Source organism: Eubalaena glacialis, chromosome 8 (genome assembly GCF_028564815.1).
Source record: "Eubalaena glacialis isolate mEubGla1 chromosome 8, mEubGla1.1.hap2.+ XY, whole genome shotgun sequence".
Lineage (NCBI taxonomy): Eukaryota > Metazoa > Chordata > Mammalia > Artiodactyla > Balaenidae > Eubalaena > Eubalaena glacialis.
In genome coordinates, this window is record NC_083723.1 from 20,523,005 (window position 1) to 20,547,794 (window position 24,790).

General features: G+C 36.8%; 1 protein-coding gene across 1 annotated transcript in view; it reads left to right on the top strand.

Moving 5' to 3' along the window:
• RELN (reelin) overlaps positions 1–24,790 on the top strand; it is a 535,801-nt gene that overhangs the window by 242,805 nt on the left and 268,206 nt on the right. The window contains exons 5-6 of the mRNA XM_061197622.1: positions 18,134–18,166; positions 20,849–20,927. Of these exons, the coding sequence (XP_061053605.1) occupies positions 18,134–18,166; positions 20,849–20,927 (112 nt within the window). The remainder of the gene's footprint in view (positions 1–18,133; positions 18,167–20,848; positions 20,928–24,790) is intronic.

Below are 24,790 nucleotides of genomic sequence, written 5' to 3' on the forward strand. Positions count from 1 at the left end.
GGGGAATGATGAAGAGCTGACTCATAGGGCCACAGTAAAATTCCTTGCTAATGGCTCTAGGTTGGTCTGACTACTTTTTTAATTTCCTAAAGCATAGTGTTTTGGACTGGTGCTGTTTATTCTAAGATGATTGAACACAGATTTAAACAGGCTTCTTTTCAGTTCTCAGGGCTATATACATTCCCCCTTGACAGCTTTATCTAGTCCAGAGTCAAAACACCAAGATTTATGCCTGAGAAGAATTTGACATTGACTTCTTTTGGATGCGCATAGAAGTATACTTTCTACTCAGCTGGTGTGTAATCTGCTGGATTCCCCCACATTTTGGAGGACAAAGCCTAGGTTTGCATCTGTATAATTACTTGGGGGAGAGCAAAGCTGTTGTAAACATACGTAAATTACAACTTTACTTTGGCTCTTGTGAAATATTATTTCATGCAAACAATCCAACCGTATTTTTACATTTGAATATTCAGTTGTTTAATGTAATAATTAATACAGATTTTCATAATCATGTTTGTAAGAGTTGGAATTCATTAATATTAATTAACACATATTATGCTGTGTCCCCTATGGGTATATGTGGAACATTATACCAGATGTATGGGAATTGTGTGGCAATATAAGGCAGTTTCCCATCCTGTTCATAAATAGTTTATAATATAGATATATTGGTCCAAACCTAGAAGAGAAAGTCCAAAATACATTTACAGGAAAAACATAAACTCAGTGGAATGGCATTCTCCCCATCTCCTCTGAGGCCTTGGCCAACAATTTCGCCCTCTCTTTCCCATATCATCAGCTTCTTCCTCTTCACCATCCCCTCCTCCTCAGGGTTTAAACGTGCCAAAGCCACTGCAACTTTGAGCAGGAACGCTGTCTTTGACTGTGAGTACTCCTCTGGCCATCATTCTCCCTCACACTCCAGCTTCTTGAAAGAGTCGTGTGTGTTCTGAGGCTTCACTCCTAACCCTGCCATCTGACCTCTACTGCCAGTAATCTATGGAAACAGTCATCCTCCAGGTCATCAGTAACCCAGTAGGTGCCAACCAATCCAAAGGACTCTGGTCCTCACCCTACCTGACTTCCCTACTCCTTCTCAGTTTCCTTAATGAGTTCCTGAACTTCCTATGGATACATTCTGGGATTGGCAGTGATTCTGTCCTGCAGCTTCTTTTAGACTTTTTATATTGTCCCTGGTGATCTCACTCACACCTGTGATTTTCATCTCCTGAACTCTGTCCATTTGCTTCATGCTTACTGAGTCAGTAATGCAAAGTGGTTGAGAGAATAGAGTTTGGAGCTATATGCCCCTGGGTTCCAATTTCTTTTATTTTTTTAATTAATTAATTTATTTTTGGCTGCATTGGGCCTTAGTTGCTGCACGCGGGCTTTCTTTAGTTGAGGTGCGCGGGCTTCTCATTGCGGTGTCTTGTCTTTGTTGCGGAGCATGGGCTCCAGGCACACGGGCTTCAGTAGTTGTGGCTTGCAGGCTCTAGAGCACAGGCTCAGTAGTTGTGGCGCACAGGCCCAGTTGCTCCACGGCATGTGAGATCTTCCCGGACCAGGGCTCGAACCCATATCCCCTGCCTTGGCAGGCGGATTCTTAACCACTGCGCCACCAGGGAAGTCCCCAATTTCTAATTTGATACTTTCTAGCTATGTAATCTTTCAAAGTCTCAATTCCCTAACTGTAAAATAGGGAAAATAATAGTACCTACTTTTCTGGTCATCCCATACCATTCCCAAGAGCCTGGCACAATATTCTATGCCCAGAAGAAACCTAGTGAACTTGTGAGAATTAAGTGCAATAATGATGTGCATAGCACTGTGGCTAGCACATAAATACTTTATAAATGTTAGCTATCATTATTATTACTGGGCACTGACATTTGGATTCCTTAGGTACCTTGAACTCAATATATTCTAAAATGAACTTGACATTTCCCCCAAACTAGTCCCCTTCATTGCAGTTATAGTCAGTGACATATTCGACCCAGTCAATAAACAGAGATCTAGGTAATATTTCTTTCCTCATTCCTTTCTTTCTTCCATGTCTACTCAGTGTCTCTAAGACCAATTTATTTTATCTTCTCAATATCTCTTAAACAAATTCTTTTATTTCTGCATCTACAGCCATATCTTTGGTTCAAGCCTTCCACACATCTATCAAAATGTTCTTCAACACAAACCTCATTTTTTTCCTCCCAGCCTCAAACCCTATAACTGCCTCCATTTGCCCAGTTTAGCCTGCTTTCAAGGCCCTCCATGATCTGACGCTGCCTCTCTCTCCAACCTCATTGCATGTAGGCTCTCTCCATACTCCCCACCCTCACCTAATACCAAACTCTCTACTTCAGCCGTAAAAAGTACTGACTTCATCAAACATGCTGTCCTGTCCCCTTTCTCTGTAGCTTATATATATGCCAGTTTCTTTCCCTGGAATACACTCCACATTACCTCCTTCTCCATATTACTGATGAAGTTGCACTCATCCTTAAAGATCCAGTTCAAATCTCTCCTCCTCCATCATTTATATTTTTAACCCTAATCCACCTTATACTTAAAAATTGAAGTTAGTTTATCTTATTGCATTGTCATGTGTTAACTTCTACATGTATTTCCTCCTGCCCTTTGAAACCCTTGATCAAGCAGATATTGGATCATTTTTACATTCCCAGAATCTGGCAGTGTCTGGCACTTAGTAGGTACTCAACTATTAGTTGAAGGAATGGATGAACCATATAGAGCAGGTATACCTATCCCAAATTGTCTAATTACTATTGGGTTAGCCAAAAGGTTCGTTCTTTTTTTTCTGTAAGATGGCTCTGGTAGCAGTTGTCTTTAACTTCATTCGAAACAATTCTGTTAGATTGTATGTGACAGCTGTCATATCAGCGTGCATTTAAAAAAAGACATCAAAATTGATGAATTTTTGTGTAGCCATTTTAATATTGAAGATGGAAGAAAACAACGTTTTCAGCATATGATGCTTTATTATTTCAAGAAAGGTAAAAATGCAACTGAAACGCAAAAAAAATATTTGTGCAGTGTATGGAGAAGGTGCTGTGACTGATCGAACGTGTCAAAAGTGGTTTGCGAAGTTTCGTGCTGGAGATTTCTTGCTGGACAATGCTCCATGGTCGGGTAGACCAGTTGAAGTTGATAGTGATCAAATTGAGACATTAATTGAGAACAATCAACCTTATACCACATGGGAGTTAGCCGACATACTCAAAATATCCAAATCAAGCATTGAAAATCATTTGCACCAGCTTGGTTATGTTCATCACTTTGATGTTTGGGTTCCACATAAGTTAAGCGAAAAACACCTTCTTGACCATATTTCTGCCTGCGAGTCTCTACTTACACGTAACGAAAATGTTCCATTTTTAAAACAAATCGTGATGGGCGATGAAAAGTGGATACTGTACAAAAATGTGGAATGGAAGAGATCGTGGGGCAAGTGAAATGAACCGCCACCAACCACACCAAAGGCTGGTTGTCATCCAAAGAAGGTGATGTTGTGTGTATGGTGGGATTGAAAGGGGTCCTCTATTATGAGCTCCTTCTGGAAAACCAGACGATTAATTCCAACAAGTACTGCTCCCAATTAGACCAAATGAAAGCAACACTCGACAAAAAGCATCCAGAATTAGTCAACAGAAAATGCATAATCTTCCTTCAGGATAATGCAAGACTGCATGTTTCTTTGATGACAAGGCAAAAACTGTTACAGCTTGGCTGGGAAGTTCTGACTCATCCGCTGTAGTCACTAGACATTGCACCTTCTGATTTCCATTTATTTCAGTCTTTACAAAATTCTCTTAATGGAAAAAAATTTCAATTCCCTGGAAGACTGTAAAAGGCACCTGGAACAGTTCTTTGCTCAAAAAGATAAAAAGTTTTGGGAAGATGGAATTATGAAGTTGCCTGAAAAATGACAGAAGGTAGTGGAACAAAATGGTGAATACGTTGTTCAATAAAGTTCTTGGGGAAAATGAAAAATGTGTCTTTTATTTTTACTTCAAAACCGAAAGCACTTTTTGGCCAACCCAGTATTGTTTCTTTAATTGCCAGCCAACCTTCACCTCCTATATCCGCATAACTGTTTTTACAATCATACTTAAACATTATGCACTCCTTTTGCTTTGATGGACTTTATTAGGAAGAGCCCTATAAAATTCACAGTTGGATGGATGTTATTTTAAATGATGTTCATTGCACTGCTCAGTGTCCCCTTTGTAAGAAACCACAGGAGAAGCTTCTCTTAAGTCTCTGCATTTGAAATAGCCACGCTTCTCCTGAGCAATATGTGTGCTTTTCATGTTATAAACTCTTCAGTTTCTGTAACTTTAGAGCTTCAGAACCAAACTTAAAATGTCAGAGCTTGCATCTTGCATATTTATCTCCACTGGATATATTTTTCCCACCCTGATTTGTTATCCTCTTTTCCCACGTTATTGTCTTGCTCGATTGCCTTTCTTTGTTAGCTGCCTTACATCTATTTTAGAACAAGGCGAATTGTACAGTTTATCCTTAAGTACATAAAGGAAAGTGAAAAGGTAAAATGGAGACGATAACATATGTACAAGTAACTAAGAGGGGAGGGAACAGAGGAGAACATTAGAATTTTCTAGCAGCAATGGTTTTAGCAATAATATCTTACTGATGTTATCAGTAACCAATCAACTAACATTTTTGGAGCAGCTGTGTGCCAGACATTGTGCTAGGCATGGGGGTGCAGAGATATACAAATTGAAGTCTCTACTCACAGGAACTCACAGTCTTATCAGCTCTAAATTACACTCTGGCCTTTAGGATTATGACTGAGATAGAGAGGATACCCTTCCCCATAGGGACCCATTCCCCAGCCCACAAGAAATAACTCTTTTACTTAGAATATAGACTAAGCTTCTTTGGCATGTGCCTCAAACTGCAGGTGGCTTAAGTGGCTAGAAGTGTGTTTGTTTCTCAGTCATAAACCAGTCTGGAGGTAGATGGTCCAGGGCTGGTGGAGTGACTGTACTGTGTACAGCACATAGCTTCCATATCTAGGGGCCATGTCCTAGTAGCAGGAAGGGTAGAGGGCCAGGAATCATGCCCGTTCCTTTAAAGGGCATGACCCGGCTCTGAAAGTGACCCAGGTCACTTCTGCTCACCTCCCTATGGGCAGAACTTGATTCCTTTGTCTCAGGAGCTGCAGGGGATACTGAGAAATATACCTCTAACTGGGGGCCACAGTCCAGTGAGAATAAAGAAGGGGAGAATAGATATATTGGTAGACCTCTAACAAATTTCTGCTAACATTAGCAACAAGGTTTCTTCTTGTTCCTGTTCTTCTTAGTAGTAGTATTAATATTGCTGTTGTTATTATTATTATTATTATTTGGTGATGATGATGATCCTAATGATTTTTCTTCCCACCTCTGAAAGCTATTTAAAGGCCATATATGCTCAGGCTACAGGTCAATTTATAGCTGCACTTCCTCTCCTCTGCCCCATCTATGAACTTCATCTCTTCAAGTTCATCTTGAATGTATCATCTCCATCTCTTCACAAACAATTCAGATGATATTCTGAATTGTTTTACATTCTGATTTTTCACTTAAGATTTTATTCATAACATAGGCAAAGTTTTGAAAAAATATATGAGTATCTCCCCTAGAAAAGGTGAAGGCACGAGCATGGCAAGACAATGAGTCACAAGTTTTAGTGTTTAAGATCTCATTATTGACAGCTCCTAGTAGAATAAGTCTTACCTGAAAGAGTTCTCTGTTCCCCCAGTTGTAGGTTATAAAGATATATTTTAGTTTTGTACCTATTCCATATATTTTAGAATATGAGTGATCATAAGTTGTTATGAGACACAATTCAAATTGAGATGGGATATGGGAGAGGAAGGGAAGAGAAAAATACTTTCTAATATTGCTGTTTCTGTGTATAATTTAGCTGTCTTTAAATATTAAGTAATCTTTTTTACTGATCATAAGTATATTCCTGAACACAGGGAGAACTATTCTCACTCTAAATTTATAACATTTTTGGAAGCTTAATTATCATACTTGAAGGTCAAATGGTGCTTTATTGCAATAAAATACAAAGAGTAATAAAGAAATTATTCCTGGGGAGATGAAAGTCTAGGTTCATAGCTCATTAAATGGTAACTTCACAGACTGTGTCTAATTTGTCATATTTAGCTTTGGAAGTTTCATACATTTGAATTTCAAATTAGGTGAAGAGATACCTGAGGCAAAACTACCTAGGGCCTTTGAATTCTAAAATGATTCAGGAGCTATAGTTACCATAACATAATACCTATATTTGTAAGAAATGCCTATCATCAGCCATATAGTGCTTGCGTGACTCAAAGGCTTTTTAAAAAAATAATCAGTAATATTAACACAAAGCTCATTAACCACTCCCTCAATTTGTTTCCAGACATTCCTTTCTTTTTCTGCCCAGCATATTGAAATCTCCATCCTTTGCAGTGAATAATTTATTGAACAAATTGGCCAAAATATATTTTGGGGTCACATGATTACTCAAAAGTTTCCTCCAAAATAAGCCATTTGAAAGAAAAACACTTTTGTTAAAAGAACAGCCTTTGGAGGAGTTAAACACGACCCCATTCTTTTGCTTATTTTAGGTTGCTGTGACCTCATGAGATGCTGGTGACCTCAACCTTTGAAAGAGCATAAACACAGAAATGCTTTTTAAGAAATGAAGCTTTTCTTTACTTTCAGCGTGTAATTTGTCTCTTGGACAAATTGAATTGATGATAGGAAGAATTTCTGCTTCAATTTAATATTGAGAAACCATATAATGATCCATGTTTGTGATATTTTCTAAAAACACCCAAAGATTTAACCTGTTAGAATGTAATTAAGAAAAGCATGGCTGTGAGCTCTAAGATCCAAATGAAATCAATTGCTTCCTGTTGAAGTTTACAGAAATTTTCTGATCTTCCATTGAATTTGAATATCTGCAAAGTTCAGCAAGTGCTCTGTTGCTAGTGTCATAAGGACACATTATTAATTATAATTGGAGATAATAGAGAAAATATATTTAGTAAATGAAAGGCAGTATTGACGGAGTAACTCTATCTAGTGCCAAACAATAGATATTTAACATTAGTTGTGTTTAAAAGTTTGGAAAGGGATTGATTACTGGTTATTTTCATATTGTAGTGAAGGTCAGATTAATTTACAGTGAGTGGAAAATAATGAGCTTTTAAAAATATATCTCACCCTCCAAAAAAGTAAACATATTCCTTAGTAAGTTCAACTCTTGCCAACTCTAGAACCAGCACCAGCACACAGGTGTGTTAACATATGTGGGCTGAGTGCTTTTTTTCATTTACTCAACAAAGTGTCAGTACATGCTTTTTGTACTTGTATTTTAAACAGATAAATAATAGTCTTGTTTAAAGAGACCAGGAAGCATATTTTTCTTTGAAAACTTTGCTACCGAATTTACTTTTTTTCAGGTTAGACCTCCTCAATCTCTATGATGTGAATTGACTGTCTTGTTTGTAAGTGGGGTCTCTTTACAGTTGTTTCACATAATAATCATTCACATTCACTATTCCTGGCATAATTATCTTTATCAAATTTGCATTAGTATGAGTTCTTGTATTCATTCAAGGCAATTCCAGTCTTTTTCTTATTACTCATGGAGATTAATAAACCATTTCAAGAATAGCACAGCTAAGTAAAAGGGAAGCTCTCCAAGGAATATATTTTTTCAAAGAAATTTTAAAGTGTCTTCTGAAAATAATGATTCAGGTTTCTTTTATTTTCAACTATATCAGCTTATCAATTAAAAAGATCCATTCTTCTCTTCTTTACATAGCCCATGAAACGTTAGAGAAATTATATACCTAATATTCAGGTCATTTAATAATACCCTAGCATCTAGGAAAATGTTTGACTAAGCAAAGACCTAGAATATTCATTATTGATGTAAACCTTTGTATTTTACCAAAACAAATAACCTGGATGGGTCCTACTACAGAATTTGGAAGACAAATAACTTTTTAAAAATTAATTAATTAATTAATTAAAATTTTTTTTGGCTGCGTTGGGTCTTCGTCGCTGTGTGCGGGCTTTCTCTAGTTGCAGCGAGTGGGGGCTACTCTTTGTTGTGGAGCACAGGCTCTAGGCGCACGGGCTTCAATAGTTGCAGCACGTGGGCTCAGTAGATGTGGCTCACAGGCTCTAGGGTGCGCGGGCTTCAGTAGTTGTGGCGTGCAGGCTCAGTAGTTGTGGCACATGGGCTTAGTTGCTCCGCGGCATGTGTGATCTTCCCAGACCAGGGATCGAACCCGTGTCCCCTGCACTGGCAGGCGGATTCTTAACCACTGCACCACCAGGGAAGTCCCCAAATAACTTTTAAGTGGCACCATCACAAACACTGAAAGGAATCTGGAAAAATAAATTGTTAGTGCACAGTTATGAGTGATTTTGACTCTTAAGAACATTTATTACCTATCTATGAAAGGACTGTATTATGCTTAAAGCGTTAAAAGTTTCCCATTTTTTTTCTTGTTTACCTGCTTTCAGGAGATATTTGACTAATGAAATTACATAGATCCTCATTTTTTTAATACTTTCCTGGGAAAATTGCTACCAATTTGTGTTGATAATTTTAAAGTTTTAAAGGTGTTTGGCTTTTTCAACTAAAACCAAGTCAGAGTATGCCATGCTTTCATTCCTAATGCTTTGCTGGAAACATGCTTTTAAAAAACATGGAGGCTTTAGTGAGATTACCATCATGATTCTTACATTCTGTTGGCTTGCTTTTACTTTATTTTTTTAAGCAAAGTAGAATCTTCATTTTAACTTGCCTGTTTAGCATTTTGTATTATATCTGTGGTTTTGACTAAGTTGATTCATTTTGATGACATTGGCATACTCCTTAAGTTATCAAGATACAACTTAAGTTCAATTTCCAATTTAGTCTGGTTACTTGAAGTTGTCAAGCTTTACAAAGGACATAGTCTTTAAATTTTTGTGGATTTCAATGACATTAACTTTGTGGGTAAAGATTACAAAGATGTGCTAATATTTTGAATGAGATCTAGAGTTCTTTGAAACATGAATCTATTTACTCTTTATGTTGTGTCATCTGTTAACATAGATGTTGTCATCTTGCCTAGGATTCGTAAAAATAAATAGATATTCAGAATTATGAGTTGGATTTATTTATCCATTGCCAATACTCATGGAGCTCCTTGGAGTGATCAATGAAATCCACCTGCAAGATATGGTATCCCATGATCATTGTACTTTAATTCTAAAACACCACTGAAAGTTTCACCTCTAACCGTTGCATTGTTTATGAGAGTTTACAAGTTATTGGTAGAAACTTCATATTAATCTGAATTGCCCCAACATTTATGGGAAGATAAATGATTTCATAACTAATCAATGGTTTGTGTAAACCAAAATGAAATCCTGGTATTTTTCTCAGGAGTGAATTTTTTCTATAGTGTAGGATGTACAACTAATTGTTTTCGTGAATCTAGAAATATCCAGATTTGTTAACAGCTCGGTGTTAGAATAAAAAGTGAGTACCTCACAGTGTAAAGTTCTGTCCAGCCTTTATATATATAGTCTTATGGGTCTCACCAGTGAAGCTAAATCAGGACCATATTATGAAACTTCCCCTCAGTCACCTCTCTGGGTACAGAACCACTCCAAGCTATCTTCCCCTCTCTCCAGTTCAATCCCCTCTGACAACTACCAGGGCCCTCACTGCCAGTGCATCCTCCCCTGTGTCCATCTGTGGTCATCGTCTGACCTGGTCTTCTTATCACAATGCAGAGACACCTGGAAGAAACCTTTACTTCTGTTAAAGGTGTGTTGTATCCTATTTTCTCCAAAGCCAAAGCCTACTTCTTTAGGAGCATTTTTATTGTCTCTCATTCTTAGAAACAAAGCTTCCCAGTTTAAGCCATTTGGCAACTTTATATGGTAGCTAGTGTCAGTCATGCAATTTCAGATTCAAAGGAACTGTGAAATTGGACCAAAGTGGTGGTGGGGTGGAGGCAGGCTAGAGTCCTTGGAGAGGCAGAGAATCAGTAACAGACCAACAAAATGTTGATATAAAAACATTCAAACAAACTAGAGAGATGAATCAGTTCAATGGCAATGGAGCAGGAAGGGTATACTTGGAGATATGCCACTGGGTAAGCACTGGAAAGTTGACAAATTAGGACTGCTCTGACGCATGCATTTTATATTTAATAAAGGAAAGAGTAAAGACCTTTTTGCCAAATTCACATAATTCAGGATCTTAATAATTCATCTGTGTCAGTAGGATGAGGCAAAGCAGGTAGTATCCAAGTGGGAGTGTAATAAATGACGTTGAGCTATATTATACTTCTTCAGGCTACTTATTCTATTTTTTCTATGGTACATTTTTCACGATAAACGTAGAAAAGATGGTGAACTTCCTACAAGCTTAAAAAATTCTCTTATACTTTATAAAACTAGATTGATATAGTTACTTACTGAGAGATGATTAAAATAAGCTTCCCAGGCCCATTAGTTTACTAGATTTTGGACCCTACTTACACCATATATGTGTGAATATTTTTCAAGGAAATTTCTACTTTTCATTTCACCAAGTTTAATGTGTGCTGTGTTCCTGTTTTTGAGGAAATAATGTTTAGTTATCTCAGACAGTGGATACATTTTTTAAAAATATTGAGTCTTCCTAACTAGTGATTGAAAACATGATTTAAGTTTGTTGAGTTAAATTAAATCCAAGTGGACATTAATTGGGTGTTTAAGCTGCCCAGACTACTTATACTGAAGGATCTTTTGACAACATTGTATTTTGGCATTTTTCAAAGGTTTGGATCTTCAGTTATTTATTTTCCAAAATATCATAAAATACATAACAACTAAGGAGGAAGGTAGCGTTCAATTCAATTAAGTATTTATTGAAAATCTGTTACCAGCTTAGGCTGGTGTGTTGAGTGGGCATATTTTATGCCTTTGAGGAACTTATTTCTTCTTGGGATAAAAGACATATGCTTAATGCACATAACAGCAGTTCTGCATGCTGTAAAAATAAGGGCTGGAATGCGTGATCAAGATAATGGGTTTTTTTGTTTTGTTTTGTTTTGTTTATATTTTTCACACCTTTATTGGAGTATAAATGCTTTACAATGTTGTGTTAGTTTCTGTTGTATAACAAAGTGAATCAGCTATATGTATACATATATCCCCATATCCCCTCCTTCTTGAGCCTCCCTCCCACCCTCACTATCCCATCCCTCTAAGTCGTCACAAAGCACCGAGCTGATCTCCCTGTGCTATGCAGCAACTTCCAACTAGCCATCCATTTTACATTTGACAGTGTATATATGTCAGTGCTATGCTCTCACTTCATCCCAGCTTCCCCTTCCTCATCCCTGTGCCCTCAAGTCTGTTCTCTACGTCTACATCTTTATTCCTGCCCTGCCATTACGTTCATCCATACTGTGTTTTTAAATTCCATATATATGTGTTAGCATACGGTATTTGTTTTTCTCTTTCTGACTTACTTCACTCTGTATGACAGACTCTAGGTCCATCCACCTCACTACAAATAACTCAATTTTGTTCCTTTTTATGGCTGAGTAATATTCCATTATATATATGTGCCACATCTTCTTTATCCAGTCATCTGTTGATGGACATTTAGGTTGCTTCCATGTCCTGGCTATTGTAAATAGTGCTGCAAAGAACATTGTGGTACATGTCTCCTTTTGAATTATGGCTTTTTCAGGGTATATGCCTAGTAGTGGGATTGCTGGGTCATATGGTAGTTCTATTTTTAGTTTTTTAAGGAACCTCCATACTGTTCTCCATAGTGGCTGTATCAATTTACATTCCCACCAACAAGGCAGGAGGGTTCCCTTTTCTCCACACCATCTCCAGCATATGTTGTTTGTAGATTTTTTAATGATGGCCATTCTGACCGGTGTGAGGTGACACCTCATTGTAGTTTTGTTTTGTGTTTCTCTAATAATTAGTGATGTGGAGCATCTTTTCATGTGCCTCTTGGCCATCTGTATGTCTTCTTTGGTGAAATGTCTATTTAGGTCGTCTGCCCGTATTTGGACTGGGTTGTCTGTTGTTGTGATATTGAGCTGCATGTGCTGCTTGTGTATTTTGGAGATTAATCCTTTGTCAGTTGCTTCATTTGCAAATATTCTCTCCCATTCTGAGGGTTGTCTTTTCATCTTATTTATGGTTTCCCTTGCTGTGCAAAACCTTTAAGTTTCATTAGGTCCCATTTGTTTATTTTTGTTTTTATTTCCCTTACTCTAGGAGGTGGGTCAAATCCCTTGTTGTGATTTATGTCAGAGAGTGTTCTGCCTATGTTTTCCTCTAAGAGTTTTATAGCGCCTGGCCTTACATTTAGGTCTTTAATCCATTTTGAGTTTATTTTTGTGTATGATATTAGGGTGTGTTCTAATTTCATTCTTTTACATGTAGCTGTCCATTTTTTCCAGCACCACTTATTGGAGAGGCTGTGTTTTCTCCATTGTATATTCTTGCCTCCTTTATCAAAGATAAGGTGACCATATGTGCATGGGTTTATCTCTGGGCTTTCTATCTTGTTCCATTGATCTATATTTCTGTTTTTGTGCCAGTACCATACTGACTTGATTACTGTAGCTTTGTACTATAGTCTGAAGTCAGGGAGCCCGATTCCTCCAGCTCCATTTTTCTTTCTCAAGATTGCTTTGGCTCTTTGGGGTGTTTTGTGTTTCCATACAAATTGTAATATTTCTTGTTCTAGTTCTGTGAAAAATGCCATTGGTAATTTGATAGGGATTACATTGAACCTGTAGATTGCTTTGGGTAGTATAGTCATTTTCACAATATTGATTCTTCCAATCCAGGAGCATGGTATATCTCTCCATCTGTTTATGTTATCTTTGATTTCTTTCATCAGTGTTTTATAGTTTTCTGAGTACAGGTCTTTTGCCTCCTTATGTAGGGTTATTCCTAGGTATTTGATTCTTTTTGTTGCGATGGTAAATGGGATTGTTGCCTTAATTTTTCTTCCTGATCTTTCGTTGTTAGAGTATAGGAATGCAAGAGATTTCTGTGCATTAATTTTGTATCCTGCAACCTTACCAAATTCATTGATTAGCTCTAGTACTTTCCTGGTGGCATCTTTAGGATTTTCTATGTAAAGTATGATGTCATTGGCAAACAGTGAGAGTTTTACTACTTCTTTTCCAATTTGTATTCCTTTTATTTCTTTTTCTTCTCTGATTGCTGTGGCTAGCACTTCCAATACTATGTTAAATAATAGTGGCAAGAGTGGACATCCTTGTCTTTTTCCTGATGTTAGAGGAAATGCTTTCAGATTTTCACCATTGAGAATGATGTTTGCCATGGGTTTGTTGTATATGGTTTTTTTATGTTGAGGTAGGTTCCCTCTATGCCCACTTTCTGGAGAGTTTTTATCATAAATATGTGTTGAACTTTGTTCAAAGCTTTTCCTGCATCTATTGAGATGATCATATGGTTTTTATTCTTTAATTTGTTAATATGGTGTATCATATTGATTGTTTTGCATATATTGAAGAATCCTTGCATCCCTGGGATAAATCCCACTTGATCGTGGTGTATGATCCTTTTAATGTGTTGTTGGATTCTGTTTGCTAGTATTTTGTTGAAGATTTTTGTGTCTATATTCATCAGTGATATGGGTCTATAATTTTCTTTTTTTGTGATATCTTTGTCTGCTTTTGGTATCTGATGGTGGCCTCATAGAACGAGTTTGGGAGTGTTCCTCCCTACGCAATTTTTTGGAAGAGTTTGAGAAAGATAGGTGTTAACTCTTCTCTAAATGTTTGATAGAATTCGCCTGTGAAGCCATCTGGCCCTGGACTTCTGTTTGTTGGAAGATTTTTAATTATAGTTTCAATTTCATTACCTGTGATTGATCTGTTTATATTTTCTAATTCTTCCTGGTTCAATCTTGGAAGGTTGTGCTTTTCCAAGAATTTTTCCATTTCTTTCAGGTTGTCCATTGTATTGGCATATAGTTGCTTGTAGTAGTCTCTTATGATCTTTTTGTATTTCTGCGGTGTCAGTTGTAATCTCTCCTTTTTCATGTGTAATTCTATTGATTTGCGTCCTCTCCCTTTTTTTCTTGATGAGTCTGGCTAAAGGTTTATCAATTTTGTTTATCTTCTCAAAGAACCAGCTTTTAGTTTTATTGATCTTTGCTATTGTCTTCTTTGTTTCTATTTCATTTATTTCTGCTCTGATCTTTATGATTTCTTCACTTCTACTAATTTTGGGTTTTCTTTGTTCTTCTTTTTCTAGTTGCTTTAGGTGTAACCTTAGATTGTTTATTTGAGGTTTTTCTTGTTTCTTGAGGTGAGCTTGAATTGCTATGAACTTCCCTCTTAGAACTGCTTTTGCTGCATCCCATAGGTTTTGGATCGTCATTTTATCATTGTCATTTGTTTCTAGGTATTTTTTGATTTCCTCTTTGATTTCTTCAGTGATCTCTTGGTTATTTTGCAGCACACTGTTTAGCCTCCATGTATTTGTGTTTTTTACTGTTTTTTCCCTGTAATTGATTTCTAATCTCATAGTGTTGTGGTCAGAAAAGATGCTTGATACGATTTCAGTTTTCTTAAATTTTCCAAGGTTTGATTTGTGACCCAAAATGTGATCTATTCTGGAGAACATTCCGTGTGCACTTGAGAAGAAAGTTTATTCTTCGCTACCAATATTGGACATGGTAAAATGATATGATATCCTAAGAAACACAGCAAACTATGATATCCTAAGAAACACAGCAAACAAAACATCCCTTTGGTCCAAGTCCCTTGTTAGGTGCTACAAAATCTCATTTCTTGTCTTTGCAGTGAACCTTCTTGAAAAAGTAGTTTGTACAGTAGTTGAGAGAGTTGCCACTGAGGCCAAATACCCTGGGTTCATCTACAGACCCTGCTTAACACTGTGCCTTGGTAACAGGATATTCTCAGTAGATACCAGCTTTATTAGGATTATTTTGGCCTCTCCTTTAACCCTCTTCTCTCTTAAAACTCTCTCTTTTCCTTATATCCGTAATGAAATGCACTCCTTCTTGGTCTCCTTTGCTAGCTCCTGTTCTACCAGTCCCTGAAATGCACATTTACCTCTTCATTTCACTCTTTTTTTTTTTTTCCCCTATGCTCTCTCTGAGTGACATGCTGGTCTGCTTCCATGACTTCACCACCTCCTGTATGATAATGCTTCCTTAATTGATGAACAGTACAGATATCCCTCCTAGCTCTTGGAACTGTCCAATAGAAGTATAATGTGAGCCACAGGTGTAATTTTAAATATTCTAGAAGCCACATTTAAAAAATGAAACCAAAAAAAAGGTAAGTTTAATAATGCAGTTTAATTCACACGGACTATATAAATACTAAGTATTTCAATATAATATAATCGATATAAAATTGAGATATTTTACAGTTTTGCACTCATTATCTGAAATCTGATCTGTATTTTACAGTTAAAGCACATTTTTTAATTGAAGTATAGTTGATTTACAATGTTGTATTAGTTTCTGGTGTACAACAGTGATTCAGTTCCATATATATATATACACACACACACATATATATACATACACACTCTTTTTCAGATTATTTTCCATTATAGGTTATTACAGGATACTGACTATAGTTCCCTGTGCTATACAGTAGGACCTTGTTGTTTATTTTATATATGGTAGTATTACAGCACATCTTAAGTATTGGAATACTTGGTCTGTATTAAGATCTTTTAAAAAAAAATTAAATAAATAAATAAATTTATTTATGGTTGTGTTGGGTCTTAATTGCTGCGCGAGGGCTTTCTCTAGTTGCGGCAAGCAGGGGCTACTCTTGGTTGTGGTGTGCGGGCTTCTTATTGTGGTGGCTTCTCTTGTTGCAGAGCATGGCCTCTAGGCATGCAGGCTTCAGTAATTGTGGCAAGTGGGCTCCATAGTTGTGGCTCACGGGCTCTAGAGCACAGGCTCAGTAGTTGTGGTGCACAGGCTTAGTTGCTCCATGGCATGTGGGATCTTCCCGGACCAGGGCTCGAACCCATGTCCCCTGCATTGGCAGGCGGATTCTTAACCACTGCGCCACCAGCAGAGCCCTGTATTAAGATTCTGTAAATTTTACCTTTGAAAACTGGATTCACATATCAAAGTATTCCATACCTACTTAAAGGTCTTCCAATAACTGAGTCGAATATAAAAAAATTATTTTCCTTTAATATCCACACCCACCTTAACAAGATTTGTCCATCTTTTTTCAGAAGAGCTGATTTAACTTTGGTACAAAAACATGTCAGTTTGAAAACTATGTCTGTCCAAGTAAATTCATTTACTCTTGTGTCAGCCTAGTATTATTAACATGGGATTCACAGGGATATTACATAAGTTGAAAAGCAACTCCAAAATTATCAATATCAACAAGAAATTCTTCAAATATTTTTGGAGTTTTTTGCAGACAATTTAGAAAATTGTCAATTGCAATTAAAGTCTGCATATAGATCATATTAGGAAAATATGTAAAATTATTATTTATTTGTATGTTGGAGGTTTCAATTTCAACATGAATTCTCTGAAGTTTTCCAACTACCTTGCAAGTAAACTCTTGCTTTCCTTGAGGCTTCAAGTTCAGTTCACTCATAAGTAGTGTGATATTAGTGAGGGAACGTGCATCTGTGTGCCTTGTTTTTGTCATTGGTTATTGGGTAATTGGCAATTATTCCTTTTGTTTCAAAAAAATCTTAGAGTTAACAGTTCAGTGAATCCTTGTAAAACTCCTCATAACCAATAACCTTTGGCGTAAAACACAAAATCATTAAATTTTTCTTCTGGGTTTTTTTTTTTTTTTCTTGATTTCTGTAAACTCGTGATGATTCAGAGCATTTGCATGTGTATTCTAACAACTGTATCTGTGACACTTTCCACAGAATCTACTTCATAAAACTGAGCACAAGTATTTTCAATATATATAATATGTTGGTATGCAGCAGTAAGACAAACATCAGTCTCTAGTTTTAAAATGCTCTTAAGTCTGGATTTTTCATCTAACATAACTGAAGCACTGACCATCATGATAGAAACTAATTTTTTTAATATCCAGCTGAAGTTCTTCTTTAATGAATGTAAAAGATTTTAAGTTCTAATTTTTAGATAGTGATTGGCAATATTTCTTCATAGATTTGGAAGTCCTTTGAGAAAAAAACATAACCAAAGTATTAATTGGCCAGTGTCCCTTATTTCCTAACTCTTATCAGAGTGCCCTTTTGTAAAATGCATATTTGAACACGCACTCCTTTGCTGATAAATGTTCAGGAGATCATCATGCTTCCATGGTAAAATCCAAATTCCTTAACAGTCAATTCCATGATCTTGGCCTCCCAATCTTGCCAACTTCACTTTTCCACCCCCTCCTCTTAAACTTCCTTCTAGTCATGCTGAAATTGTGGTTCTTGTAAAAGGCAGTTCTCTCTTACCTCTCAATGCCATTTCACTTTCACTCCAGAAAGAAGCACATCTCCCCACCTATCTTCCTCCTGCTAGTCTTTCAAAACTCAGCAGCCTCTCCTGACAACCCTCTTCTCCTGGGCAGCCTGGAATTAGTATCCCTCCCTTGTCCCCCTTTTCACCCCAGGACCTCTGAACACTCTCCCATAGCACTTATTACACTATATTGTAGTTGTCTCCACCAGATGGTAAGCTCTTTGAGGGCAAGGATGGTGCTTTTTGTCTCTATACCTCACACCCACAACAGCCCATGGCATGTAATGGGTGCTCACATCACATTTATATTGCGTGTTTCAAGGGATACCTGACTAAACTTGCATAATAAATAACTGCCCTGTATGTAAGGGGTTCTACTTTTCACTTTGACTTTTAAATATAATGAATAGTGAGTTGGCCGTCTTATTTTAGGATGTTAATTGGCATTTTCTTCTTACTCCTCTAAAAAGGTTCTATCTAGCCATTTAATTTGTTTAGTATGACTAAGTTTTGTAACTGTGTTTGTGATTATTTATTAATGGATTTTGCTCTTGTTGCTAATCAATCATCTTTCCCTTTTTCTCTCTCGGTCCAGCTCCAACAGAGGCCACTATGCACCCGCATCTAGGTAAGTGTTTGAGACCCCGATGTCACTGACCCTAGTACTAGATCTACTTGTTTCACTCCTCTGCCATGTGAGCAGGTGATACAGAGGTGAGGAAACTCTCTGCCCTCTCTGATTCGCTGATCATTCACTGATATCAGACTCAGGTCCAGATTATGCTTGAACCCGGGACCTCACCTTATGAGGTGATACAGCTGCCCAGCTGGGGCTAATGGAGGGACTTCTGAACCTGTTAGTACATTTATCCTTGGGATCCTGTTGAGTGTGATCTTTTGCCACAGTGTTCTAATGCTGAAATTTCCCCAGAGCTCCTACCCATCATAAATAGTAGAGCATGGAGGCAATGGGCAAGGAGCTATGAGTATGGAGGAGTTGAGATTATTTCAGGTCTGAGATATCTGCTCAAAGTAGTACTGGGTTGTAAAAAGAGAAATAATTTGGCCATTTCTTCAAAAATTAAAATGAGGTTGTTTAAATAACTAAATGCTTTTTTTAATGGCACCATGTAAAGTTGCCACCTCTCATTTTTCTCATGATCTTTTCATTCTGCCGTGTACTTAGTGGGCCACAGTTCTTGAGGCAGGGTTGTATAGTGGTTAATAGCACAGATTTGAAGCCAAACCAACTGGATTTATCTCACTTTCACCACTTGCTAGCAACGTGATATTGGGCAGGTTATTTAACCTCTCTGTCCCTCAGTTTCCTCATCTATAAAATGGAAGTCATAATAGTACCTACCTCCTATGGTTGTTATGAGGATTAAATGAATTCATATTTGTAAAGTATATAGTCAAGGATATAATAATGTTTGTAAAGAAATAAATACATGAACAAATAACCATAGAGGCTTACCCATGGCTTTGTAAAAAAATCTCTAGAAAGCAAATAATCTTTAAGAGTTAAATTTCTCATAGGTGACAGTGAAGACTTATTTTAAAAGCAGTTTCCTACACACACTATTTAATAAAAATGAAAAGAAGTCATCCTAGCTGGCTCCAGCTTTTTCAGATGTCTCTCACTGTGGGACTTGCAGATGGGTCAGTATTTGTCTCTTGGGCTTTCTCTTTCAACCTGTAAACCCAATTAATTTATTTTTCTCTTTGGAAAATCTGCCTTGAGAAGCTCTACTTTTATGTAATGCTACAGCTTGGGGCTCCTCTTCTTTGGCAGATGAACGCAAGCACTTAGAAGCATGCCTTCTAGCAGCCGAGGCAGGCTGGTGACCCGCAGTGGCCCAGCTGAGCCTCGACCAGGTTAGGTATTTGAGAGAGCGGTACCCTGTAGGCATTTCAGGCACTGCATCTAATTGCTCAGAGGAGTCATTAAATCACTCCCATGCACAGAAGACATCACGGTGTTCTCTCCAGTGTAAATCCATATTCTCCCTATTGTCAGGCCTAAGGCTTCGAGTCTGAACAGCCATTTCTCTCAATACATGCTGATTCACTGGTTTCCTGGACTTCGTTATGTGCTTACCTGCTGGCATACCCGGTATAAAGAGGGTGAGGATGGCTGCAGGTGGCAAAGAGAATGTAGAAGTGTGCTTCCTGATATTTGGAGGTGATTTTAATTACCCAGTGATTTCAGTGAATTATATTCAAGTGAGCCCCCCAAAAAAGGGTAAAATGTCACTTTTGAAAAAAATAAAAAATTTGGGTTATGTTTTATTAATCAAATCATATGATTTTAATTTTCCCGAAAAGCATGTGTAGACTAGTCCTAACAAATTTATACAGACCCAGAGAATTTATATTAGCTGAAACAAATTTCCCAAGCAAACCATGGGAATCAGATGAGGAGGTTTTTTGAGCACTAAATTCATTTTTTAACAACTCGAGTAGAAATAATTATCATTCCTCATACAACCTTAAAAATGAGCCTACTTACATGGTAGTTGGTCATGAAATTGTTTTTACTTGTCCACCCTCTATTCAGTGGAAATATCACATACTCTACAGTTTATGAAAACATTCTTTGCTTTTGGCATGACCCGAGTTCTTCTGTAGCTTAAAAATAAGTATTTAATACAATCTCAAGTGTAACGATAATATATATAAGACTATGGATGGTTCCCTGGCATTCTTCCTGACTTCTAACATGACTTTATTTGGGAGTTTTACTTATTCATGTAGATAATTTCTCCTGTGCAGCTCTAAGGGGGGAAAATGTTAACAATTTGAAACACATTAAGTACAAAATGAGTGAATATAGGAAATGAGAGAAAGCAAGCCAGGGCAAGAGGGATAGTAAGGAAGAGAAGAGGAAATGGGTTAGTAAATACCAGCAATGTTAGCTGACAATAAATAGTCACAATGTTCTGTTCCCTTCAATGCTCTAAAATGAGTTAGACACTGACCTTGTTCTGGGTGTGTCGAGCTATGAGGGGCAAGTCTTGGGTGACATCTCCTTGTAGGTTAGTGCTGACCTTGGTCTTCCCACCTCTGCAGCCTGGTGACACCTTGGTAGGGTTCTCTTTGGGGGCTCTGGTTTCCAGACTTCTAAACAACAGAGTTACTCTTTCACTTAGTAGTTTAGGGACAAAGCAAATATAATCATCTGCTCATTTAAAATCCAGTTTTAATTTAAAATACTGTTATTCCTCATAAATGCAGCATGTTGACTCTTTTATGTAGCTAAATCTATTGTTTAGTATAATCCTTTTCTAAATTTTTGTTCTTCTTTTAGCTGAAATTCATAGCGACAGCATTATCCTACGAGATGACTTTGACTCCTACCACCAAAAGGAATTGAATCCAAACATATGGTAAGTTATAGGAACATGCCTCACTTTGGTCTGTATAATGCAAAAAAATTTTTTTAAATTAAAAAAGTGATTCTGACTGCTCCTTTGGAGTAGTTTACATAAAATGAAATTGCTCTTTAGCTCTAAGGTATCAGTGAGAATTGTTCAACTAGGGAACTGGGCTTACTGTCGCCAGCAGAATGTCTATTTCTTTTTTTTTTTTTTTTCCAATTCAGCATGATGATTTTATTTTATTTTTTTTTAACATCTTTATTGGAGTATAATTGCTTTACAATGGTGTGTTAGTTTCTGCTTTATAACAAAGTGAATCAGCTATACATATACACATATCCCCATATCTCCTCCCTCTTGCGTCTCCCTCCCACCCTCCCTATCCCACCCCTCTAGGTGGTCACAAAGCACCTAGCTGAAGAATGTCTATTTCTTGACTTCTTTAAGAACTGAATCTAGTTGCCCCTCAAAGCCATGGGTGTGATCAGTTGTTTTTTTTCAGTTGTACAAGTTCTTTACATAGAAAACATTATGCTTTACAATGTCTAATAATTGCATTTTGCCAAACGAAAGAAGGGAAGTGGTTTATCTGAAAATTATAGATGATTTGAGTCATACTTCCAAATAACTTCTATGTTATTGGGTTACCTCATTTATACTCCAGTCTTTCCTTCCAAGACTGTTTAGGGGCAACTCCATGGGATTTTGGAGGGCAAAGAAATAATGAACCAAAATGCATTCATTAGAAACTTGTTGAACACATAAATGGATGCACGAATTTGTTGGCAGTTTGTTGTATTTTTGCTGATTTTGGAGAAATGCATCTATCCACCCAGACCTATAGTCTGCGTAATTTGAGAGAGTATATGAATGTGGATTTTCTGTGGTGCTAAATGTTTTTGTGTACACGATTAAGAGTTCAAGATAAATTAGAGACTCTAATGTAATCAAGTTGCAACCAAAATCCAAGCAATACTCAAGACTAGAAAGAGAATAAAACCATTTCATCCTCAAATGTCAGAGTATGATATTCATTTGCTTTTCCTTATTTTCATTGTTCAACAAATATCAAGCAGTAATTATTTTATTTATATAGTACATTAAAAAGGGATGTGGTTCCTTCTCTCAAATAGCTTATAGTTCTGTAGAGGAGACACTAAAAACATATTTTTAAAAAGCTTATAATCCAGGATAGAAATCCTTAAGTGTAATAGAGGATTACATATAGCATACTGCAGTTCTGAAAAAGGAGGGATGACTCTGGTGAGAGTTTCTTGGAGAAAGTGGTCCTTGACCTGACAGTTGAAGATGACATACAGATTTAGAGAGTGTTGGTGCTTAAATATAGACAGAGAAACTTTTTATATCTTTTCTAGAAAGAAATATAGATCTAGAGAATGTAAATACACAAAAAAATCAGACTAGACAGAGATATAAAGTCTTAAAATTGATATGCCATTTAAAGAAATAATTTATCAACAAAATTTCACTTCCCTCTGAACATATCCTAAATATAAATTTCCTAAAATAAATTGAAAATCTTTTTTAAGAAAAAGCCAAAAAAAAAAAAAAAAAGAACTTTCTAAGCATTAGTTTTACCCAAGAAAAATTCTCTAGTTCTCCTCACTTTTGGCTTTTTTATATCCCATTAGTATAAATGTTATCAGATGATTGTTTCTTTCAAGGCAAGTTCATTTCTGTCAAGCTAATTCATTTTCTTCAGTGAGTTTTCTTGACAAATACAAAATGTGACTTTTATGTGGTCCAAATTCTGTTTTTAAAATCAATAAAACATGATTGATTTTGCTTCACCCATTTTCATGACTTATCTGATAGATGCTTTCTTGACCGAAGTTATGGATTTTATGTCCCTTTTACTTAAGCTATGGTTTTTCTTAATGTTTTAAAAAACCTTTTATTAACTTTAAAAAGCCACATACTTCTGTCTTCTATCAAATGTGCTTCAGAGTAATTTTACTTTATCCCTTATTGCCCACAATCTCCTTCATCTAGCCTCTTTAAGATTAAAAAAACAAAACAAAACAAAACAAAAAACAAACAAACAAAAAAAAAACCATGAAGCTCTCATCATTTGAGAGATGGCTTTGTTAAACAAAGGTGGCAGGGGTTTTGAGATCAGGCTGGTCTGGTTTGACTCTTGAGCTAACCACTTGCCAGCTGGGTATCTGAGAAAAGCAAAAAGCTTGCTTTACCACTCTGAGCTCCGTTCCCTTGTCAGTAAAAGTGAGCCAAATACTGTCGTAACAGCATTGTTTTAAAGTCTGATGAGCCTGAAAAGGTCTGGCACCTCGCCTGGTGTATTGACGCTGCTCAGTATAAATCAGTTCCCTCCCCGCCTCTCTTACTCTCTCTCTCTCCTTCCCTGCCTTCCTGTCTTCTTCCCTCCCTCGCTCCCTCCCTTCTTTCCTTTCTTTCTTCCTCCTGTGGAATATCTGCACATTGGTCTACGTGGCTCCCCTAAGCCCAGATATGACCCCAAATCATTATTATTAAAATACTCTTCAGCCAATTTATGTAAATGAGTCCCCAAGTCTTCCCTCACTGTATTTGGATGAAAAACGGACTTCAAATAAAATATATCTGTATTATATAATATATGGAATATATATTAATGAAAATATAGCAGAGTCATAGAGAAAATGAGGGTATTAGATGCTTAAGCCCCCTTAAAATAGACATAAGCTCCCTAAAGTTAGAAACAAATACAATCAAATATTCCAGTGAAATATTTCCAATAAAGTAACAAAGTCCTATGTTGTTTTGGAATCTCATAGGCAGTTTTCACTCTCCTGACATCTCTGTTCTCTTGGTATACATACTGACATGTGAGTTTTGTCCCTTATGATATTGTCTTTGATTTTTTTACCCCATGGAATTAGAAACCACTGGGCAGCTTTGTGGCAACTGAAAAGGAGAATCCTTGCTGACAACTTATAACTCTTTGCCACTACCACTCACCACCAGATAGAAAGAAGCATGAGTGTTCTGGTGTGCTGCTTTTGGACAAATTCCCGAGACTCAGTAATCACTCAATAATTTGCCACAAGAGCAAAACATGCTTTTATGAGCATATTTCTTCCATGGAATTTGAAAAGCATCATATGCATTATTTAACTTGTAATTTTTAAGGACAAGCAAAAGGAGAAATTATGAAACTAAAGTCCCGTCTGTGCAATGATGGGGAGAGAGATCAGTTTAAAAGTTAATCACTCACAGCTTATTTGCTTCCATTGACTTCATCTCATGAAATCAACTTTTTTTCCACTTCATTTCATGTAACTTTTGATATCCAAATTTCTTATCTTCTGTACAAATGACTGTACACAAAAAACAAGGAACATAAAACAATACTACTATTATTATGAATGAACGTAACAACCAAGTTACTATTCCAAGTGTATGACGGCAGTTGGAATAGAGCCAAGAAAGTTTTTTACACCAATTCAATATTGAATGTACTGTCTCTCTGCTTAGTTTAATATTAGATTTGATTTAAAAATTAAATGTACTTGGTGAAAATTTCAATAATATTAAAAAATAATAAAAATAAACCTTCCTACACTAGATCTAGATTCCCTCCCTCTAGAGGCATCAACTGTTACCAGTTTCTGCCAGTCCTTCCAGAAATTGTTTAGGCTTACGCAGGTGTGACCGTTATGAATTACAAGTTACAAACTTGGGTATCAGAGAAATAAAACTTTATTTTTTTTATAATCCAACTTAATTTCTTTTCACTATCCCCCTTTTACCAGTGGTGAAAACTTTAATTTCAGTCAACTTTGGCTTGCCTGCTCCCATTTTGCTGGTGTTGTAGCTAAGTTTCAGAGAGCTTATTAGTTCAAAAGCAAGGG